The sequence below is a fragment of the Scardinius erythrophthalmus genome, assembly GCF_964197995.2.
Source record: "Scardinius erythrophthalmus genome assembly, chromosome: 21".
NCBI lineage: Eukaryota > Metazoa > Chordata > Actinopteri > Cypriniformes > Leuciscidae > Scardinius > Scardinius erythrophthalmus.
Window position 1 is genome coordinate 28,425,076 of NC_138241.1, and position 24,747 is coordinate 28,449,822.

Genomic DNA, 24,747 nt, shown 5'->3' on the forward strand with positions numbered 1-24,747 from the left:
CGCAAACACATGAAACATCCATTCCTTTCCCAGAATGTCGCCCTGACCGGAGACAGCATTCCTGCTAAACACCGTCTGATGGTTTGTTCTGTTAAACTCCTGCATGCAGCTTCGCAGTCGCACTAAGTGCTCCGTCTCTTACGATTAGCAAGTCCAATTCTCAGTAGACCCAGGTTTGAAATCACTTCTGGCAGACAGGCATATCTGACATTCTCTCGGCTGTCTTCTATCATCATAAAGGCTGAATGGTGAGCACAACAGCTCAATTATTCAGCAGTTTTTTGCCCAGTATCTAACGCCTATGCTTTATTTGAAGAAATGCACGATTTTAATTGTTGATGATTCTAATGGGACGCTGTTGAATGATGATCTAATTGGTTGGGTGGAAGATTGCTGTGCGCCGTTGAGAATCATGTCTCAGTGATGTGTGTTTTTCACAGCTGCTGGAGTGTGTATGTGCAGATCCCACAGGATTGTGGGTGTGTTAATGAACTTTTTTTTTTTTTAATGTTAACAAAGCTCTTTGAGACTGTAGTCAAGGGCTTCAGATACCTCATCGCCACACAAACACACACACACACACACACACACACCTGGCTGCATAACATTTGGTTGTTCATAATGAGGTGGTGTTGTACCTGTTTAGACTATATTCGTGATATTGATGTGTTTAATAGTTCTACACATTTAATACCATAGATAATAATCTGATTGACACTCCAATATTGTTGGTGATGTTGCTGCTCCTTAAAGGTACAGTCACATTAGCAAGTTTTAGTGAAATTTTACAGCTAATGTATGTACAGTGTAGGAAGCACAGTAGAATGTGTGGGAAAATCTTAAGCTCTCAAGCAGATCATGCAAATTCTAATTGAAATGACTAGATTTCGGCCGTGAAAATTTGCTTTAAAAAAGGTCAACGTGACTGCATCTTAACGCTGGTTGAGATTTTTTTTTTGTTTTACTCTTTTGTAGTTATGTGGAGAATTTATTTTTCTAGGTTTCTATAGATATCACCATAATATTGTTATTGTGAAATTTTTTAGCCACAATAACTGTGTCGTAAAAATCTGATCTTGTTACAGGCTAGAGCCCTAGTTCATAACATGCAGGGCCTGAATTTCATTTTGGAAAATGGGGGGGAAATCCCCCCTTAGGTGATTCTTATGGGGGGGAATTTTTAATTTGAGGGGGGAGTTTAGACTTTTTTTTTAATTACATTTATCTCGCCTAAATGTATGCTTAGCCTACTCATTGCATTTTTACAATGGGGTCATTTTGTTCTTAAGAATTTACACAACTCAAGGAAGCTTGATTTCAATCTTTGAATTAAATTGAAAAAAGTAGCACAAATAAATACAATAGAATAAAGATATCAATAAAGAGAAATAAAGAGAAAAGTTTTTGCTTAGGTCTAAAACTAGTAGGCTATTCAGAAATACTACAGAGACTGAATAAAGTAGCCTAATCAAATGTAAAATAACACTGGGTAGTATTTTAGTCCTGACTAAATTAAATTCATAGGCTATTAATCCTGATTCCTTAAAATGAAAGCTATGTTTTGTTGTTTTGACAAACAAATTAATGACAGACACATATGGCTGCTGTCCCTTTAAGAGCTAGTGCACGGATCCTGTTTTCATTATACGGTCACGTGCGATTTATGCTTATTTAAGACATAACCGACTGTGTTTAGATTAGAGGATACTCTCCAAGACCGAAATTGACATCATTTTCTTATGTTTTTGACTGTTAAAGCGATTTATAATCCACGAAAAATAACTTTTGTTACCCGCGAGCTGTTTGTGAGGCTGCTTTACTCTATGTATGTGTGCAGAGAAAAAAGCATCTCTCAGACAGCGCGCAAGTACCGAAGAGTTTAAAATCGCGTGACTGTTTAAACTGGTGAGACTTGAAAAGACGTGCAAATGGTAAACTTTAGTTACTCGTGATGCAATGCTGGCCCGATCGACTCCCGAAACGCGAGAGTGTATTTCCGCCGCCTGCTGCGCGCTTAACGATTGCATTGTGCAACCCATTTTGAGAGACGCGAGATAGAAGACGCAGCGCCGCTGAATCACTCACGCTGTTTGTGAAATTGCGTCTCGCAGACAGTTTTAAAATGACTGATTTGATTTTCCATCTGCGTGGATTAATTTACTAATACAACCTGAACCTACATGCTAAAGTGAATCAATGTTTGCGGGAATTTCCCGCATTATAAATGGGAGACCTGCGGGAATGATAAAAAATATGCGCAATACCCGCAATCCCGCACCGAAATTCAAGCCCTGACATGGTTTAGGCTAGTTGTTTCCAAAAAAAAAAAAAAAAAAAAGAAGGGAAGTTGTCATTTACTCAACCTTATGTCATTCCAAACTCGCAGGACTTTCTTTCCTTCTTCTTTGCTAAACTGCTAAACTTTTTCATTTATGTTTCAAGAGAGTAAGTCATACAGGCTTGGAATTACACAAGTATGAGTGAAGGATGACATTATGAGCATTTTTGGGGTGATCTAACCTTTAGTATAACACTAAAATAACTTTACTGAAACTAAGATGCACGCACTGTGTTTGTTTTCTAGCCTAGAAATCAAGACACACCTTAGCGGCAGCAAGTGTAATTTGCTCAAACTCTAGTCAGGCCAATCACAACGTGTATAGAGTCGGTGGGCGGGCTTATCATGATGACGGCAGAGTTGTGACAGTTCCGATGTGAATACATCACCACCTTCATTTGCTCTGGTTGGTTGTAGCGCTATCCTATTGCGTGCAGAGGGAATTTGAAAGACAACCGTTTATCCCGCCCCTCTGATTGAGCCCTGCCAATGGTGTGTTCCCAGGCCCATCGACCCTTTAACATGAGACAAGCCTGTTATATTGTTCATTTAATGCCTAGTTAAAATCTTAGTGAGCCGACCAAGGATGTGTGAATCTGTGTGACACTGCGGATGAATATGGTGTTCATACTGCTCATAAGGTCTTAAAGGTCCCGTTCTATGCCCCTTTTCACAAGATGTAAAATAAGTCTCTGATGTCCCCAGAGTGTGTATGTGAAGTTTGAGCTCAAAATACCCAACAGATCATTTTTTACAGCATGTTTAAATTGACATTTTTTGGGGCTCAGAAAAACGAGCCGTTTCAGTGTGTCCCCTTTAAATGCAAATGAGGTGCTGCTGGATGACACAGGGGGCGGAGCTTCATGAGCTCGTGCTCAGTCTGTCAGGAAAAATTCATCTCACGGAATGATGATAATATCAGAAACTCTCAGTAACGGCGTTCATTTCGAGTCGGACAATAATGCCTACAGAGTCAGATTGCTGTATAGAGATGAAACAGGTATGGTTTAGTAGTTTAATTACGGTTATTATAACGTATTTGTCATCTGCTTGTAGGCTATGTATCCATTATTTATTTATAGCCTACACGTCTGCTGTCTGAATGATGATCAAACATATACTGATGAGTTTAATAAAGTTTATTGTACATCACACAAAAGATGAAGCGTCAGTTTTACTTCAGAAAATCACCGTAAGAGCTGAGTAAACACAGTAGGCTAAGTTATAAGAAGTGCGCAAGTAGCCAGTAGAGTTGAGGGAGCATTCCTGTGGGCGGAGGTTAGTCAAGAAACGGTTCTGGTGATGTCACTAATGCAGGAAGTAGAGGGGTGTAGTCCAATCGAGCCGTTTTTTGTAGTCAACTTCTGTTAAATAAAATATCTCGCTTGGCATTGAACTTTGAGCTTTATAATTTTACAGATATTATTTATGCTCTAACAGCAACATTACACACTAACTAAAGTTTGAAACATGGAATCGCATGCAACGGGACCTTTAAGAGAAATATAACCAGTTTAGATGTAAATTATCTCAAGCTGACTAGCTGAAAACATTACTATTTAATAGACACGGTACTTACTTCAAAATAAATTCCAGTACAGCTCTACAGCAACCATAATGAATGACCCTTCACAATAAATCATACTTTACAATGAACTCTGTTAGAGAGCTACATGCAATTTAGGCTGTCTGTTCCATTAAATGGATAGTTCACCCAAAAATGAAAATGCTGTCCTCATTTACTCACCCTCATGTTGCTCCAAACCTGTATGATTTCCTTTCTTCTGCTGAACACAAAAGAAGATATTTTAAAGAAGGTTGGTTTTTAAACAGTTGCTGGTCCCCATTGACTTCCATAGTATTTGTTTTTTCCTACTATGGAAGTCAATAGGGTCCTCCATCAGTCGTTTGGTTACCGATTTTCTTCAAAATATCTTCTTTTGTGTTCAGCAGAAGAAAGTAAGTCATACAGGTTTGGAACAACATGAGGGGGAGTAAATGAGGACAGCATTTTCATTTTTGGGTGAACTATGCCTTTAAATACCTTGCTGACCTGTTGAGTAATAAAAACGTCATCTCTACGACGCGTTTACAACAAATCATTCTCGAATCGATCTCCGAAAAGCCAAGCCAATGTTGATTCTTGTTTTATTATCTTCTCTGTTCTGCGTTTCTTTTAAACGGGTGATTCCCCGGAGGTTTGAGATTTAGTGTGCTAACTGTGCTCAACTTTTCTAGCTCACTGTGACCACTAACTACAGTATGCCACTTTCACACCATACACGCGTCAAAGCTAACACGGGCAAGTGACACGTGTACGCAGTTTCCTGTGAAAACCATCCTGTCAGGTCTAAAATAACAACACTTAAAATAGGCTTACCATAGTGAATCAGGGTAAAACAAAAACATGTTTGTAAGAAGGATTGTTGCATTGACATTTCAATTTTTGTTGATTTTGAACAAAAAGTTACACAGTGTACAATTAAGTTCACTTAAATTAAAAGTTTTAAATTAAAAAGTATTATGCCTATTAAAAAATCAAGGTTTTCAATTATTCTGTAATGCTGAATGGATATAATCCATTTAATAGAGACTAGTTGCAGTATTTTTAGTATTGGTGATGCCTTCATTCATAGTTTAGTAAAAAGTATTTAAAATATACCGTCTTTAGGTTGATTCTACATTAATTTGGTGATTCAGTGTGAAAATATGTATTACAATATAAAAATATATTACAGATTTTAATGTTTGGTGTGATTGTGATTAATTACAGAAAAATGTGAGCTTAATTAGTTGTTTTTAATTGATTGACAGCACAAATTAACCTGTCCCTTAAGGTGTGTGTGCTTTAGTAGCTGTGTTTTGATTGGTGTAGTAATGTTGTGTGTGTGTCATACGCAGGCTAACAGGACCCTCTGGCTACCTCTCTGACGGAGCAGGAAACTACAAATACAAGACGAAGTGCACGTGGCTTATTGAGGGACAGTGAGTATTGGTCTAAAAAACAAACTTTCTCAGATTAGAGGACTGAATTTGACAGGCCAAATGAGACATTAACCTGACCTGACCGGGATTGTTAAATTTTTAAAGCCTTTAACATTGATTACTTTCTCTTTTTTTCCCCCAAGACACCAATAGATTTGTTTATTTATATGGTGTATTGGCTTCTAAAGCCTGACTAAAATGGTCTATCATTATTTTTTTTTCTTATATTATCGGGCTACGTTTTAAAAAAAAGCACCGTTATGAGATTGTGGATTGTGATCCTGCCTGAAAAAAATAATTTTCTGCCACACAGATGTGAAATATCATCATTTAGTAAATGTTAATATGCAATGAATTAATTGTCATAATCATGTAATTGATTTAATTCAGGTTTTATATGAATGTCAATCCTATATCAAATAATTATACCCATAATGCTCATTTTTATTTATTAAAAACTTAAGGTGTTTTCACGCCTGGCTTGTTTGAAGCATTGTTTTGAAACAAACGCTTCTGTTTGTTAGGTGCGTTGCAAGAATGATGTCCCGATTCCCACTATATAATAATATAGAAGAAAATGCAACATTGTAACAATTTAAATCCCTATTTAGGAGCAAAACAAACGATCTACATGTCTGAAAATGCCCTTAAACAGCTTGTTGGGTCCTGTCAGGTTAAGGTCATGTAGCTGACCTCTGTATCAGATACCTTGTATTTGTGTGTGTTATGGTGGTTGATGGTCGTCTTTTTCTCGGCAGGCCAAACTCTATCCTGAGGCTTCGCTTTGAGCATTTTGCCACTGAATGCAGCTGGGATCATCTGTACGTGTACGATGGAGACTCCATCTACTCTCCTTTACTCGCTGCCTTCAGGTATTCTCTTCATTTCTCTTCATTTCTGTGTGTGTGCATGAGGTTTAAACAGGAGAACTGAGATTTCCAGGTAATGACCTGTTAATCCAGGATCAGATTAGAATACAGGAGTGTTCCTGAGGGCTAGTGCACTTGCACCACATCAGGCACTGGTTTTAAACAGTAAGAATGACCCCTAGAAACATACCTGAGGGCTGGTGGAAATTCCGTGACATGTGTCATCCATGATTGGTTCTTCAACCGAAAGTGACTGGTAATAGGATAAAGTTCATGGCGTTTGACTGGTGATGTGATCTTAACATGACAGCTACCGTTAAGAGAACCACCCTGTGAAATACATTACCTTTCAATTATTTTTTTGTTTTTAAGAAATTTATACTTTTATTCCGCAAGGATGCATTTAATTGATCAAAAGTGACAGTAAAGCCATTTATAATGATGCAAAAGATTTTTATTTCAAATAAATGCTGTTCTTTTAAACTTTCGAGAAGCCTGAAAAAATGCATCACATTTTCCACAAAAACATTTAGCAGTTGCTGCTTTTTCAAAACATTGATAATAATAAAATGTTTCTTGAGCCACAAATCATCATATGAGAATGATTTCTGAAGGATCATGTGACACTGAAGACTCGAGTAATGATGCTGAAAATTCAGCTTTGCCATCACAGGAATAAATTGCAGTTTAAAATATATTAAAATAGAAAACGGTTATTTAAAGTGGTAACATTTCACAATATTACAGTTTTACTTATTATAAGTGCTTTGTGTGGAGTGAGATCAGATGAGCCTGCTAGTCTAAGGCCCTGATCACACAGAACTAGCTGTGCGCTGCGTTTTTCATGTTGCTAGGCAACCACCAAAACAGCTGTCTTGTCAGTCAAGTAAACATCAAATCATCCTTTTATTAACTTTATTTACTTTCTGTTAACTTTGTGGTAGTAACGGTTTGTGAAGTCGTTAAACTCCTGGTAACCCACGAAAGCACCACAAGTTTATCCTCCATCATCGCACTCTCCGGGCGTTCAAAGCAACTGTAGCTTTCATCACTAAAACGGAAAGCCCGCCTCTCCATTCATTCAATTGGACAGTGGAATAAAAGGCGACGACGTCAGGCGCTTTTTCCGCTCGGAGTTGCTTTTCTTTCAACTTCAAAAACGCGAGGCGCAGCAGGCCGTAAAACGCGAGGTGTCTGGGGTGCATTAACAGCACGTAGAATGCTCACTTCCATTTAAAAAAGACGCCTCTCACTGCAAAAAACGTGTTTGGTGTGATCAGGGCCTAAGGAAGTCCTTGGGTAGTATTTCAAAAGTGCTCACACCAATATGCCAAAAGTTTGAACAATATTTGGCAGAATATCTAAAAAAATCTTTAAAAATTCATGCAAAAACCAACCATCCCATTAAAAAAACTATTACAATTAAACGAGGAAGCGATGAAACTATTGAATCTGTTGCGCTCCATTTCAGCAGAGGTATTAAAGGTTCTGTGTTGTTCTCTTTCATGTTCCAGCGGTTTGATTGTTCCTGAGAGCTACAGCAACGAGACCGTCCCAGAGGTGGTGGCACAGTCTGGCTTCACCCTTCTGCACTTCTTCAGTGATGCTGCATATAATCTCACTGGCTTCAACATCTCCTACAGGTAAGCTTTCATTCCTGGGCCGAAACAGGCTGATGCTCACGGCAGTACTATAGTTCTGTTACAAAACCTAGTGAGCTGCTTGCTTAGACAGCGTCTAATCGAGGAACAAGTAAATACTGTGTTTTCCGGACTATAAGTCACACTTTTTTTCATAGTTTGGCTGGCCCTGCGACTTATAGTCAGGTGCAACTTATATATCAAAATTAATTCATACTGACTGGCAGGAACCAAGAGAAAACATTACTGTCTACAGCCGCGAGAGTACTCTATGCTGCTCCTGTAGCCTACCCCTGAAAAAATTTACTGAAAACAACTGTAAAACTGTTAACTGAAACATTAACCTAAAGACAACTGAGAAAGCCTGAACACAAACAAAATGCCCCCAAAAAGAAAAAATGTTTTCGGTGCTGATGCGGTGGTGACGCGTTCATGTAACATGTAAGGGTGGCGCTGCCAATAAAGCACCTAAAAGCTGTCACAAAGAACCGGCAAAAGTAATGATTATGAATATGTCAAATATAGCAAGGAGACATTTCAATTGTTTGTTAATAAACAAGTGTTTTCTGTGTCAGTGTCGGCTGCAAAGATGAAGTTGATGCTGCTGACTCCCGATCTTCGCAGTAGTGAATGCGCTAGAGAGAAATGCACATTTTTATACGGACTACATAAGCAGACAGCAGTCTGTTGTCTTTCGTTTTGAATTGTTCTGTTTAAAAGTAGACATTTCAAGCTTTCTATATATCTCAGGTCTGTGAGGCAAGTAGGCTACCTTATACGCTGAGTTTCGGTTTATTTATGAGAATAGCTCCGGTTCACGCGCCGGCGCCTTCGTGTCCTGATTATCTATTTACTACTAAAATTACTTCTTATTTATTAAATCCAGGCAATTGGTTGATGAAACATTCATTGAAATTAAGATACAATTAATACAAAACTAAATTAAATTTAAAGACAGGCTTTGTGCTTTCTGTTTGAGGTCTCTGTGAACGTTTGAAAGCAGTCTTTTAGTGGCGCTTTCAGAGCGGTCACGTCCGTAATGGAGAATTGTTCCGTCCGTAACATTGTTTTTTTTGTATGAAATAAATTTGTAAATAAATGCGACTTATAGTCCAGTGCGACTTATATATGTTTTTTTCCTCTTCATGACGCATTTTTTGACTGATGCGACTTATACTCTGGAGCGACTTATAGTCCGGAAAATGCTGTGGTGAACTTTTATTCATCAAAGAATACTAGAAAAAAGTATTGTGGTTCCCACAAAAACATGAACATGATTTCTGAAGGATCATGTGACACTAAAGACTGGAGTAATGATACTGAAAATTCAGCTTACGTTACATTTTAAAATGTATAAAAAAAATAAAAAAAAATTACAATAAAAATCTGTTAAATATGATGATATTTTATTTTTTATCCTAATAATTTATTTTATTTTATATTCTTATAAATTCAGCCTGTGTGAGTATAAGAAACTTCTTTCAAAAACATTTTAAAAAATTGTACTCCAATGTTTGAACAGTAGTGTACTTAATACATTATTGTAGTTTGCTGCCTATGTAGCGCTCCAAATCAGTCAAGTTTCCATTGTTTATATGATCCAGACATCTGCATGTTTATGCAGTAGACTGGAAGGAAGCTTGTAAACATGCTTGTTACTCTTTGAAACTTAGGACTTTGAAACTTTAACCTTTACAGCTAGTTGCAAAGCTATCCATAACCTATGAACACTGGGTTATTTAAAGTGCCTCTATTATGCTTTTTGGATATGTGTAATATAGCTGTTTCAAAGATCAGTGTGTGCTATAAATAGTTATTGTCTCCCAATCCTAAATGAAAAATATCGATTCTGAACTGCCTGAAACAAGTCGTCAGTGATTCCAGTCTTACTTCTGCTCAAACCTACATAACAAATTTGTGTAATGCCAGCTTGTGGTCTTCATTGGCTGCCCGCAAACAACATCTACTTTGACCCGCCCTTTAACACTGGAGTTGTATCTGAGGCCTGGAAGAGTTTGGTTTGTGTTGTTGACATGTCGAGAAGATGCTGTTTTCTGAGCTGCGACAGTAAATCCACTTTGCATACACCACCGAAAGACGACGACTCGGGCTTGAATTGATAGCCGATATGGTAGTAGCAGTTTTGTTTACGACACGCTGCAAGTGGTAGACCAATCACAACAGACTGGACCATCTGACTAATCAGAGCAGAGTAGGCTCCCAGGAAGGTGGGGTTTAAAGAGATGGAATCGTTTATCAAACCGTTTCAGACACTGTGAGAAAAGAGGTGATGCTGCAATGTATATTATCAGAAAACTAAAGTCTTTTTTTAAACTTAGGTGCATGTAAACCTATTGTAGAAGACCTCCAAAACAAAATTAGGAACATTTAAAATAGCATATAGAGGCACTTTAAACAAACAAACAAACAAACATCGTTATTTTTTTAATAAGGCAAGTATCTTGAAATCCCAGATACATGGCTACTTGTGAATGTCCATCAATGGCAATGGATACTTTGTGGCTGGCTATATAATGGTGTAGATATGCCATCTACCAGGACAGGCAGAGCATGGTTTTGTTGTCCATGGCTGTTGAGAAGCTCTGAGGATTCTGGGTAATGTGGTTGTGTCCTAAAGTGATAGTTCACCCAAAAAGGAACATTCTGTAATCATTTACTCTCTTGCATGTTGTTCCAAACATGTATGACTTCCTTTTTTTCCTGTGGAACACAAAAGAAGTTTGCAATGCTTCAGATCAAATGTCAGATATGCCTCATGCAAATCAAGTCAAGTTTGGTTTATTGTCATTTCAGCCACTTTGAATATACTTTGAAAATGCAACTTCATCTGTTCCACATAGCAAATCACAGGCAGGTCAAGGTCACAGACAAAGTGTTCTGCTCTATACACTGTGCCAGAGCTATTCAATTAAAGTTACAAGAGGTCCGGTCTCTATATTTCCTTCCCAGCGGAGGTCCGGACTCCGGACAATACTTTTTTGGAACAGTTATTTATTTCCATCGAGGCAGCTGTAGTACTTTGTAAAAGAAAAAATCCTAAACACTCAAAATAGTCATCAAAGATGATAATCTTGGGCCCAGAGAGCCAAAGCAGTGTGTCTAAGAAGTAAATATTCCTACCAATATGAATATAAAAGGTTAGATCAGATGTTTTATCAGGCAATTTCAATTTCAGTTTCAGGTTCAACCAACTAAAACTTGAATTGAGTTAATTTAATCAACTCCGAGTAGGTTGACTCTGAGTTAAGCGCGTGCACCATGACTGTGAAAAGCCACGATCAGTGGAGCTCCGAAATTACGATTCACCATGGCAACAGCACGACAAAAAGACGTCCGCATTCTTCCGAGTCAATACGCAAGTATAATTCTTATTCACTGTTATAATATCAGAGGTGAAGACTGGCAGAATGGTAAGTTATTGAATTAATACTCATTTTCATGGTATCCCACAGGCAAAAAAAAATAATAATAATAAAATAAAATAACGTGGCAGCAACTAAAATTGAACAATAAAACCATAATTCAATCAGTTAAATCGTTAAGCCTAAAAGGTTCATGGTTTAAGGCTACATGACTTTACAGACATTTCACATATTAAATAAATATAATTCAGTGTCTATTTCAATGTGCCGCAGCTGTTTCCATGTAGTATAATGCTCTTTTCACATAATTAAATGTTCTCTAATCCAACCTGTTACATTTTCTAATTAGGCTGATGAAATTAACATGTGGACCTGCACCCCCATGCAGATGATGCGGAGATACACAATATTGGAAGAATAGTAAAATCCAACTGGAAAAAGGATTACTGTTGCTTTTGTATTTGTAGGAAATAAAAATAAATTGTGAATAATTAGTGTGTAGGCTATTTAACAGCTGTGGTGGTTACGGCATACATCTCTACCCTTCCATCTGGCATCCTCCCATTCCATACAGTAATCTGGTTTTTCGGAAGATGCGATGATGTGTGTCATCAATGCATCCAACCACGCTGGAAATAATAAAGCAAATTCAGAAAGAGTGTGAGAGCGAGGCACACTTTCCTTCCCGCTCTGATGTAGTGGCCTTACTAATGTGCTCTGAATTTCCGATGATATATATAAAAATGCACAATGAATGAATGTACTGCTCTACAAAAAATGCTTTTCTTACTTGGCCTTTTTGGCTTGTTGTTTCCATTCAAAATATCAGAAATTGTTTAAATCAAGATGCATTTACTACATAAGAAAAACTCTGGGTTTACCCAAGAAAACCTGCTCCCGACCAGGTTAGGTTCACAGAGTAAGTTACCATGGTAACTGACTCGGAGTATAAGTTACCTCTCTTTCAGACACGGGCTTGACTTACTCTGCTCAAAGCCATGTGGATTTGGAAGGACATAAGAGTCCATGATGACCAATTTTTGGCTGAACTGTCCCTTTAAGGATCTGTACGCTGGAGAACAAGAGCTAGAACAAGAAAATGCAGGTCAGAGTAATTTAAGAAGAGTGGGAAAGAGGATGCTCAGTTGTCTTTGACCTCTGTGTCTGTGTCAGGAACTGCTCATGTGAAGTCCTGACGGCGACTGCGGCAGTTTCTATAGCGACTGCTTTCACGGGGACCCAAAGAAAACACTGGCGTGCAGTATCAATAGAACATCAAACACCAGGCTTGACACACACTGCAGACACTCACAAAAAACACGTAAAGCTGAAAGACAGATGCCTGTGATTCTCTGCTGTCCCTTTTTTCCCCATGTTCAGCTTTAGAGGAGAGTGAGCTGCCTACTAATGCGCCTGTTTTTACACACTTCACTTCAGGTTCAATTCGAATATCTTCTCCTTCGACACAGCTGTTTATAAGATATTTGTAAGCTTCGAAAGCAATCATTAACTTAAGATGAAGTTAAAATATTTACCAAAAGTATTGTGCAATTTTTTTATTTGCCTTGCTGTTGTAAATGCTTTATGGACCCTGTGACACGACTCTGTTGCTCTGTGTGTGTCGCTGAATTAGTGTATATTGCAGCTTTTCTAAATCAAGATGTTTTTACTGTAGACTAAACGTCCACTGTATAGCCAGACACTGCTTTATGTGTAATAGCCGGACAATATTGGCAAGATCTAATGTCTACTGAGTACAATGCCTAACTGTGCACTGGAAAAGGTAAATGCCCAAGCCAACAGTAACAATAGGCTTACATAAGGTGTGGTGCAAGGAAAATCATTAAACTGAAGTCACCGTGATGAACGAGTTAAAAAAAAGTGTTATGGCATATGTATTTCTATATTGGAAATGTTAAGCTTCAAATAAGGATGCACGGTATTTGCTTGTTTGTATAGTTTTATATAATCAAATGAACTCAAATCAGTTATCAATCATAACTAAAAAAAAGTATGATTTTATTTTAACAACAACAAAAAACTTACTATTTATAGACTATTTGTAGGCTTGTAGGTTCTTACTAAACCGTTTTTTTTATATATATTTAGTTACTGTTATCGTATTTACTTTAGTATTTCTTAGTTATTAGCATTTATTTATTTTGAATTTGGTTTATTTCACTTTTTGTTTTTAGTGCTGACATGGCTTTGAAAAAATAAATAAAAATATGTAGTTTTTTGTAATTTAGTACTTGAGCTTAAATGAAAATTAGAAATGTTTTTATGAAATATTTACTTAAACGTTTCTTTTAATTGTATTTCATTTAATTTTATTCCAATTAATGAAAACAATTTTAATAGTTTTTGTAAACAATAGAGCAGCAAGATAAGTCAAAATATCGTAGGTAAATTATACATTTTACATTTACAATTATACATATCGCAAGGGCTTGCAAAACTTGAAATGATTTTTAATACTTCAAAAATTTTCAGTTTTAGGTTGAGACAAATAGCAGAGAATAAACTGACGAGTTAGTGCTTAAAGAACATGAAACATGACTAAAATCGTATGTGCTTAAAGGGGTGGTTGATTATGATTTCACTTTTTTTAACTTTAGATAGTGTGTAATGTTGCTGTTTGAGCATAAACAACATCTGCAAAGTTACAACGCTCAAAGTTCAAAGCAAAGGAAAATATTTGCTCTTAAAGAAATCGTTTTTAAGGACTACAACAAGCGGCTGGTAGGGACTACACGACATTCCTCCCGGGTTCACATCACCAACCCTAAAATTTACATAAACCCCGCCCCCAGGAACACGCAGTCCATGTTGAGAAGAGGAAGAGTTGTTGTAGACATGCACATTTGTGAGTCTGCTCAAGCTGTCGCATCTGTCTTTTCACATGCAATACTGTAACACAAATGCAATAGCATGTCACTCTGTAGGCATCTTACAACAGTTCCCACACGAGCGATTTATAGATTACTCATGACAGAATATGCTAATTAACTAACCATTCAGAAACGTCCTGTTGTCACTTCTTGAGTCTCTCCATCATTGTGCGACTTTGGGTTTGAACAGATCAGGCAGATCAGTTTCTAACGTTTTAGTGCTTGTCTGCTGCTGACACACACAAGCTGTTGAGGCTCTGCCCTCTGTGCCGGGAGCAGCTGCTCATTTTCATTTAAAGGGACACACACGAAACCGTTTTTACTGACCCTCAAAAAGGGACAACTTTAACATGCTGTAAAAAATGTCATAGATTTGTAAAAAATCTATGGGGTATTTTGAGCTAAAACTTCACATAGACTCTCTGGGGACAACAGAGACTTATTTTACATATTGTAAAAAGGAGCATTAATACTACCCCTTTAATTGAGGTAAGTTAAAAAAAAATAAAAAATTATAAAAAAAAAAAATTATATATATATATTAGGGCTGTCAAATTCGCCTTTGGCTAAGCCACGCCCTAGAATGTAGATTGACCAATCACAGCGCAGCCAAGAACGAGCTCCGACAGAGGTCCGACACTTTTTCACAGCGCTCCATTGACTTTAACGCAGGCGTCTCATATTTTTGGTCTTGGCAGGCTATTACCGTCGTAGTTTTATCAAAAATATGGTTAAACGTTGTGCCTGGGGCATTTGTAACACAGATACGCGTTGGAGGGGGGTGTCCGTTTTTTTCCCTTCCCAAAACCGATTTCAAATCCTGACAAGTGTCGTCTTTGGATTAAACTGTGTGTGTGGACGTCCTCACAGTCAGGTAAACCCCTCAAGGATCAACAAGCACACTTTTGTGTGCTCTAAGGTAAATTTGCTTTTAAATTTCCCGTCAAGTTATACAAGTTATAATGCTAGTTAGACAGTTTTATGCTGTTTTAGGTTATGATTTCGGTTCTCTACCCTAATTACGTTAATGAAGAATCGAGGTGCTAGCAAGCAAGCTTAGCGATAGTTTATTTATCACGTAAGTCAGGATTGTATGTTTTGACTAGCGGCTGGATGTTAGCTAACTGTGTTATTCAAGATACAAACACCTAACGTTAACGTTAGGTGTTTGTATCTTGAATAACAAAGTTAGCTAAAACAAACAGCATAACTGTCTAACTAGTATAACTTTACAGTAAGGTTAAAATCTAAATTTACCTTAGAGCACACAAAAGTGTGCTTGTTGATCCTTGAGGGGTTTAGCTGACTGTGAGGACGTCCACACACACAGTTTAATCCAAAGACGACACTTGTCAGGATTTGAAATCGGTTTTGGGAAGGGAAAAAAACGGACACCCCCCTCCAACCTCTCTGGGAAACGCGTATCTGTGTTACAAATGCCCCAGGCACAACGTTTAACCATATTTTTGATAAAACTACGACGGTAATAGCCTGCCAAGACCAAAAATATGAGACGCCTGCGTTAAAGTCAATGGAGCGCTGTGAAAAAGTGTCGGACCTCTGTCGGAGCTCGTTCTTGGCTGCGCTGTGATTGGTCAATCTACATTCTAGGGCGTGGCTTAGCCAAAGGTGAATTTAGCGCGTTAATAACGCGTTAACGCAAAATCATATTAACGGCACTAATTTTTTTAACGCTCGATTAACGCAGCGCGTATTTAGTTTGACCCGTGACCCAACCCCTATATGGAGAAATGGAGATACACAGTGTTGGCAACTTAGCGACATTGCAGACCCCTTTAGCGATTTTTTTCCCTTCAACAAAGCGCCCAAACCTTATTTAGTTTCTGAGAATATACCGGTACCGCCGGTACTGCCCTCTCAGCACGCGCGCGCGCCTCTCTCTCTCTCGCTCTCTCTCTCTCTATCTCTCGCTCTCTCTCTGCGTCTCACGCGGAGGAGCAGCGCTTTAATTCAGTTAAACACAGATATTATGTTGCTTCTCTAATTTTGCAAATATAGCCGAAATCAGAGCACGGATATTAGCTTATGTGTATTTGATTTCACCAGACGACGGCTCGATTATCAGAATTTTTGTGCAGATTAACGTCTTGGAAGGGAGAGCTGGTTATGTTTATTTGGTCGCGTTTCAGTCACCATTTCAAATTCATTCCGTTGTTTGACAACAGAAACAGTAAAATATACGTTTTATTGAGAATGTATTGATAATTTAGCTTCATCAAAATGGGCACAGAGAGAGACAAACTACAATGTAATAATAAATGCTAAATGTACATTTAGCATTTTCAGAAGAGCTGCCCTGTCATGCAAAAATCTAAACATTTTTGTGTTAGTAAATTGCTCAGTGCAAAGAAGAGAAGTAATGGGAACCTGGTATTTCTTTGTTCTTTCTACATGTGTCTAATAGACATGAACAAGTTCTTTGAAAAACATCTATGACCTTTGAAACATGTCTCGTCTTCATGCTATATTGACTATGGTTTTAATAATAAACATACATTTGCATAAAGCATCTATATTTATCAATGCCCACGTTGATTAGAGTATTACAAACTTGAAAAGTATAAATTTAAGGTATATTTAGAACAAATAAAAAATGTGCGATTAAATGCGATTAATCGCGAGTTAACTCATGACAATCACGCGATTAATCGCGATTAAAATTTTTAATCGATTGACAGCCCTAATATATATATATATATATATATATATATATATATATATATATATATATATATATATACGAAAAGACATGCATAAACTACGATGGAAACGCATTTACCAAATAAATCCCTCGATATACAATGAAAAACTCACTTGAGTTTTCCTCGACAGAGGATGTGATTGGATAACTGAACTAACCAGCGGACCAATTTCATTGCACAGCATCTCAGATGTTGGTTTGAAATAAGAAATGCCTGAGCCAAAGTATCTCATCAGAATGATTTGGAATAATGATCTCTCAGAAGTGTCTCAGAAGATTGCGTTCCCAAACGCAAGATAGTATGAGAGCATTTGTGTTTCGTCTGCGCACTGGTGATTTATGATAGGAATAAAGAGCTACAGTGGCTTCCCCGATTGCAGCAACTTCCATTTTCCCAGGATGTGACGGTTTTGTTCTCTTTAAACACATGGGATGGAAAGTGCTTTATTCGCAAGTGTTTTATGCAATATTCCAATATTGTGCAAGTTAAATTCGCAACTTTGATGGTGTGCAGCCCTAGTTAACCATAGCAGGCAGCAAGGTTATTATAGTTTTGCATTTTTAAATTAGTTTTTATTTTAATATCATTTTCAAATTTCAGTTTAGTTTTAGTTAGTTTCATTAATGGTTTTGTTAGTTTTAGTTTAGTTTTTATTTTGTGAACACATTTCTATTTAGTTTTTATATATTTAGTTTCAGTTTTAGTTTTAGTAATTATAGTTTAGCAGAGTTAACAGAACACTTCCAGTTAAAGACATTTAATTTCAGCAAAGTTTAATGTTTGCAGTTTACATTTAACTCTTGTGAAAACCTCTTAAAGGGTTAGTTCACCCAAAAATGAAAATTATGTCATTAATGACTCCACCTCATGACGTTCCAAGCCCGTAAGACCTCCGTTCATCCTCGGAACACAGTTTAAGATATTGTAGATTTAGTCCGAGAGCTTTCTGTTCCTCCATTGAAAGTCAATGGACGGCATACTGTCCATGTCCAGAAAGGCAATGCAGACATCATCAAAGTAGTCCACGTGACATCAGTGGCTCAATCTTAAGTTTATCAAGCGGCGAGAAAAAAAGACGCGGTCTCGATATGCATCTTTTAAAAGTTGAACTTATTTGAACTTGAGTGCTGCGTTTTTAGAGCGTTGTGTCATGCACGTGATGCTGCAGAAGACGCGAGACTCAAGCGCAACGGTCATTGGAAAATAAAGTAGCACAGTGGAATGGAAAAAAGGTGATTTTCCGGTAGGCTTATTTAGGAGAGCTTATTAATTACGAAAACGATTATTTATTTCTGCTAATTATTATTTTGTTTCAGTTAGTTTTTCAGTAACGTTGTTAGTTTCGTTTAGTTTTAGTTTTTCATTAATGTTGAAATTTCTATTTTATTTCAGTTTACGAAAATGTTTTTTGACCAATAGTTTTAGTCTTAGTTTCAGTTTTCGTTTACGAAAATAACCTTGGCAGGCAGCACTGTTCTCACTGCGGCTCTATCAAAACATTGCTCTTTTTGAGCAGTCTGACATGTCAACTATCTCGATCAATCTCGTGAGTTTGAGTTTGGGGTTGGGCTACCTGTAATAAGCTGTTAGCAGGAGGTTGACTAGGTTGTCCAAACAATGCTATACCAACACCGATATGACATTTCTTTCTGCTCTACCCAGGTTGAATACATGCCCCAATAACTGCTCTGACCGTGGGGAGTGTCGGGTGGGGAATTCCAGTGAGTCTGTGCAGTGTGTATGTGAGGATGGCTGGAAAGGACAGGCCTGTGATGTGCCCTACTGCTCTTCTGACTGTGGCTTCCCTCTCCGGGGACAGTGTGAAAGCAGCGCCAAACGATGCCAATGCAAACCAGGGTGGCAAGGTAAGGCGTAGCTTGTGTAGAAACATAGAAATGACCATAAGCTCCTCAAAACACAACTGGACAAAAAAAAACTAAAAAACTAAAGAGCGAGTCATTTCAGGAATTTTTGAGAGCGAGTTAAAATCACTATTAAGAGTCATAAGGAATCTGTTCATCATCAGTTTAGTTTGTAAATGTTTTGTAATTCACCCACAGTTCTTGGAATGCGTAGATCCTTTTTGGTTCCATAATTGTTTCCTGCCTCTCTTCCCCTTCGCCTCTCACAGTTCTGACTACAGATCTTTGTCTCAATCTCTCTGCCTCTAGTTTTGTTTGGGTTTGCTTGAAAGATTGTACTCCATGTACTGAGACTGTTTGTCCTAGGGCTGTGTTTTGGTAAAATGCTTATGTTCTAATACTTGGCTTAATCTGATGAGTTCCGATAAGCCAAATTTGCAAAAATAACCATGGCGGTTTAAGGTCTTCGAGTTTAAAAAGTGTGTCCTAATAAAATGTCCATAAAAATGTCAATTTTAGCACACATTTATCAACAAGTAGTACAAAGAGTGCTAGACAACTAATCCTGCCAGCACCAAAACATGACACAGACCGCATCCCTATACGGACACACTGAAGCTTGAGTCGCCATTGGCTAGACTCTCCAGACTTTTTGCATGGAATGCAAGAAGAATCAAATGAAAGAAATAGACATATAAAATATAAATTTCAAACTAGGACACATAAACAGTCTGTAATGAGAACAAATAATCAAACTACAAACATTGCAGTAGTACAAATAAACACAATATAACAAAGATAAAAATTACATATACAGTGCTTTTCAGGTAGATCTAAGGGCCCCGATACTTCAAGCGAAATCGACGAACAAACTGATGTGACATCATTTCAAACAAAATCAGGTCAAAACAAAGTTCGTTTGGAGTTGGAAACGGCTTGCCAAAGCAAACTTTCCGTAAAAGTTTGCTCCAGCTGGTAAACACCTTTGTACTACCGTTGGTCCGTGGTGATTACGAAAAAGGTAGGTGTTTAATATGATAAAGCCGCTTGATTTTAAGCAATTTATTGTATTGAGTGCAGAGCTCGATCAAATGCTTTTCTTATACTTCTAAAAAAATGCTGTTTTGTGCTTGTTTTGTTTTTGAGAGAGGAATGCACGCAGCACATATTTACATATTCATATTAACATCGCTCTCAGCAGTGTGGGCGTCATCAGATGTTTGATAACGGTATATATCGCTGGTCACGTATTTCCAACTTCGTTTTACCCCCAAGCGAAGAACGAAAAAGAACTTCGCTGTGAGTAAATCGGGGCCTTAACAGTAGTTAGATACACATTAGGTACAGAAATTGAATAAAGTAATCAAATGTAAAAGAACACTGCATAGTCTTCACTGTATAAATAAATTTTTTATTAAATTAAGATTTTTATTAGTTCTTATTAAAGTTACAGAAGTTATTCAGTCACGAGCATTGAGTGATTGATTTTTTTGTTAACATTAATAAACAAAGACTGAGGCAGGCATATTAGGCTGCTGTCACTTTAAGACACTGCACAGATCCAAAATACTGATACTGTTAAACATGCATTTTCTATCTCGCCTGTTTACATTCACTTACATTCAGACATGACCGATTATGTTTACTAGGATACACACAACGACAGTAATTTTTACATCATTTTGTGTGAAATTGTCTGTTCAAGCTCAAGATGTGAAAGGGCTCAAATCAGGATTTCTGGGGTTTATGTCAGACACGTGCGAGTTATCTTTCGGTCTTCTTGTGCTTGAATGTTTAAATAGGCAAGGCTAAAAAACACGTGCAAATGATAAACTTTAATGACAATGCAGCACTGGTCCGATCGGGTCATCAGGCAGTCCTGTCAAGCCCTGCATTTAGATCTAGCAATTATCTTTACGTGACGTGTAAAAGCGTCTCGCTTTCTCTCTCGGTGAGAGCGTGTGTGTGTGAGAGAAAGCGACAGAGGACGATCTCAGCCAAGCGACGGTGCATAAAGCTCAGCAGGCAATGAAATTATATCTGTGCTAAACTTATTTTTTGCCTCTTGAAACACCTAATCATCACCTCAGACTCAGTAATTGTTTCTATGGCAATGCTTATAACATCTAAATGGACCTATGATTGATGACCATTGAATTATTTTATCACTACTGTAGCAAAGCTCAAGGTTCAGGGAAGGAGGATGCCGACTGCCGCATATAAACATAATAAAACAGCAATGTAAATGTCCAAGACCTGTAAATGTCCCAGGCCTGGCTCTCGCTCGCTCTTCTGAGGTTCTTTCGTGGGACTCGACCGGTATGCCGTGCAAGTGTCTCTCATTCACAACTACATTAGTTCACCTCTGTTTGCTCTCCCGAACTGTTTACCAAAGAAAAGTAAATCATGTAGCATCAGCTACAGTAAAATGTAAAATGAAACGTATGAGTTCTTCCTAACTTACTATAGCCGTTGAGGCCGCTGCCATTCTGACTCTTTATATATTACATCACAAGTCTGAGGTTTCATAATTGTGAGTTTCCAACTTGTAATCACGAGGTTGACGAAGACATGAACTTTTTTTATTGTAATTGTTAAATATGACTTGGAGCCACTGAACCTTAGTCTTAAGGAGAACACTGCTGCCTACTGAGCCATGTGTGGGTATCTGAGCTCTTTCCATCTATCTCTGTCTCTTCCTCTTTCTCTCCCGTCAGAGGCACAGATCTGTGGAAGTGTATAATTGCCCATCTGTGAACAACAGGTTGAGCCGCACTCAGGGCTGACTCATCTTTCAAGTTCCTTCCTGGTTTCCTGTCGTTTTAAACGTTTTCAAGCACAGCCCTCTTGTGTATCTTCTGTTTTAGTGTTTTATATTTCTGTAAATTTAGTCAATTAGCCATGTTTTTTTTTAAGAACATAAAATTAAAGTTGACTTTCACTGCTTGATTACTAATGTACATTTTGTGTTTGATTTACATAATGTTCCATTCAAAGCAAAAACTGCATGTTTAATAAGAGTAAATGACTTGTTTGGCAAAGTATCAGCTTGGACTGAGAAATATAGTGAATATTCATAATAAACATAAGTTAAAAATTCTCTCACACTGACTGAAGTTATTTGATAAAAAAAAAAATAGAGTAAAAACAGTAAGTTAGTCAACAGTAATAAAAGCTGATTTGTTATCATAGGAATAATATGTAATAACATTCCTATAAATGAAAATCCAAATATGGTCTTTTAATCACAAATAACTGGTCTGAAAGTTAGCAAGAAATACACAAATACTGTTGTTCCACTCAATGTTAATTAATTAGCTTACCCTGCCCTAGTAACAGTCAGAACGTGTGTGTATTTTAGGTCTGGACTGTTCAATAACTGTACCAGGAAATGTTTCGTTCTGGACACGCGAGGAATACAGCAGCCGTGGCTTGGCGCGGGCGTCCCACAAGGCTGTGGTTCATGAAGACGTGATGTGGGTGATAGGTGGACATGTGTTCAACTACACACACTACCAGATGGTGACTGCGTGAGTACACACACACACACACACACACACACGGACACATTATAGGATAATAACTTTACTGACTCTGAGTTTCACTTACTCCTTTACTGTGGCTCAGGTTCAACATCTCCTCTCAAAGCTGGATGTCGTTAAACCGGTCCGTCAACTCTATAACTGGACGCTACGGTCATTCTCTCTCACTGCATGAGGTTTGTTAATGGATGAGATGATGTTGAATAGTGTTCTTCTACTCTAAAATCTTCATTATAATGTCTAGACAAAGCCAAAATGATTATTAATTGTCTTCCAGGCTTATTTAAGGCTAGTTTTAATGCTTTCATCTTCTAGTTTTAGATTATACCTTCAGTATACAGTACATTTCATATTTCATGTTTTTTAATGTGCAAGCCTGGTGTATTTATTCTGAACACACATTGAACTGAGACCTGTTTCTCTCTGATCTCTTAAGTTATTTGTGTGTATGCATACAGGATAAAATCTACATGTACGGTGGGAAGATTGACTCCACAGGAAACGTGACATCCGAACTGTGGGTGTTCCACACGCGGAACCAGTCGTGGGTTTTGCAAAATCCGAATGCTAAAGAACAGTATGCAGTCGTGGGCCACTCTGCACACACCGTCCAGCTCAGTCTCGATGGATCGGAGCCCGTCATACTGGTCGTCTTCGGACACTGCCCTCTTTATGGATACATCAGCCGAGTGCAGCAATACGACATTGGTCAGTAGCACGCAGTACTGATGTTAAAGTACAAGACATGGAGAGACATTGAAATATTTACATTATTATTGTGATCATTTTGCTGTCTGTAAAAAAAGATAGATGGATAGATAGGATTTCTCAAATATAGTCACAATTGAGATTTTAAGTCAGCCCTACTTGACAGATAAATCATCCAAGTACTTTTCATATACATGCCTCATATTTTCCTTTTTTTTCAGCATCATGCACGTCACATTTTTAAGATGGCATGTAAAAAATCCCTTCTTTTTGAAAAAAAAAAAAAAAAGTACCTTTTAAAAACAGGCCCCAGGACACCCGTTTCATTCAGTCTAGCTGTTTGAAAGGAAGAATTCATCATCCCATGTGAAAGCACCATAATCCTTTTCAGAAAATTGAGTGCTGTCCTCGACTGAAAGTCACAGTGAACAGTTGTGACCCAGTTTCTGTCTGATGAATCAGACCGCTGGGTACCGCATAGACTGACTATGTTCAAATAAAATGTGACTAAAATTAAAATAAGGCCCCTTTTTGAAATTATTTTTCAATTTGCGTTAAATGTTTTGCAGTTGGAAAATTAATCATTATCGATTGTTTATCATTTGTGCAAGGGAGAGGAGACAAGCTAGTTTTCACCTTTTGGTTTATATAACAGTGAATGGATGCTAGTGTGATTTGAAATTAACTTAAAAAACTACAGCTAGGGAAAACAAGCATTTATTCAATTGACCCTTCGCTAAGCCCCGCCCTCCTTAGTTACTGTTGCTACGCCTGTCAAGCTTTTGCGCCTGGCACGTCTATTACAGTATGTATGCACTGGTTTCAGACATTCCTAAGGAGATAATTAGTCATTTTTGGCGAACAGGTGAAAATATGAGAGAGCAAGACTGCAGTATGCATTCAAGGGCTATATCCACGACATAATATGCAAACGATTAGAGAATAATTTCATCAAAATTGAAGCTAAAGTCTATAACGTTAGGTCCCAGCGCAAGCAGCAGCCGCCTCATACACTGACCATTCAAATGGGAAACACACAAATTGAGCCAGCAGGGTAAATGAAATGTGAAAATATTCTAATATTTATAAATCAAACAGCTTATCCATATGTATTGTGGAATAAACACAAGACATTAGCCTGACCACTTTGCAATGATAACGATCTCCCGCTTATATTTGTAGTGCGCCAGGCTAACGTTACTGCTCACACGTCGTGGGTCATATAAGTGACTACTGTTATGAACTGATTAAGTTTGCATACCAACCTTTTCCTTGGAGATCTCAGGCAAGCCCCGTGATGTTCCCTGCTTTTACTAACTAACGTTACCTTTTACTTTTTCTAGAACTAACACCGGGAGAGTCATGATCGGATTGGGGTAACGTTACTAGTTTGGCCGTCGATTAACAAAATGCTGAAATATATTTTTAAGTAATGTTAAATTATGTCAGTGAGCCTCCGTCTTGCCTTTAATCACACTGCTTGATCCACGAGCTGGACAATAACTTTATTCTAGAGCTGCTATAAAGCCAAAACACTTTACTTTTAATTTCCTATTATCAATGTAAAGCTGCTTTTGAACAATCTACATTGTTAAAAGCGCTATATAAATGAAGATGACGCCCGGCATTTCTCCCCTTGGGTTTTAGGTTTCGGGAAGGGAACAAAATCCACCACCCCGTCCAAACTTTTAGGATACCGGGTATCAGATTTGCACAATCCATACGCACACCACTTCGGCATGTTTCCCTCGCTCGAAAGCTTGCCAGACCTCCCGAGCCTAGTTACGGTTGCTAAGCCACGATTGG

The 24,747-nt window shown here is 37.9% G+C and overlaps 1 protein-coding gene across 2 annotated transcripts in view; it reads left to right on the top strand.

Moving 5' to 3' along the window:
- The window catches only part of atrn (attractin), a 101,172-nt gene that overhangs the window by 6,629 nt on the left and 69,796 nt on the right, over positions 1–24,747 (top strand). For both annotated transcript variants that reach the window (XM_081351788.1, XM_081351789.1), the window contains exons 2-8: positions 5,240–5,323; positions 6,082–6,195; positions 7,707–7,835; positions 18,492–18,694; positions 22,053–22,221; positions 22,319–22,409; positions 22,692–22,941. In XM_081351788.1, coding sequence (XP_081207914.1) covers positions 5,240–5,323; positions 6,082–6,195; positions 7,707–7,835; positions 18,492–18,694; positions 22,053–22,221; positions 22,319–22,409; positions 22,692–22,941 — 1,040 coding nt within the window. The remainder of the gene's footprint in view (positions 1–5,239; positions 5,324–6,081; positions 6,196–7,706; positions 7,836–18,491; positions 18,695–22,052; positions 22,222–22,318; positions 22,410–22,691; positions 22,942–24,747) is intronic.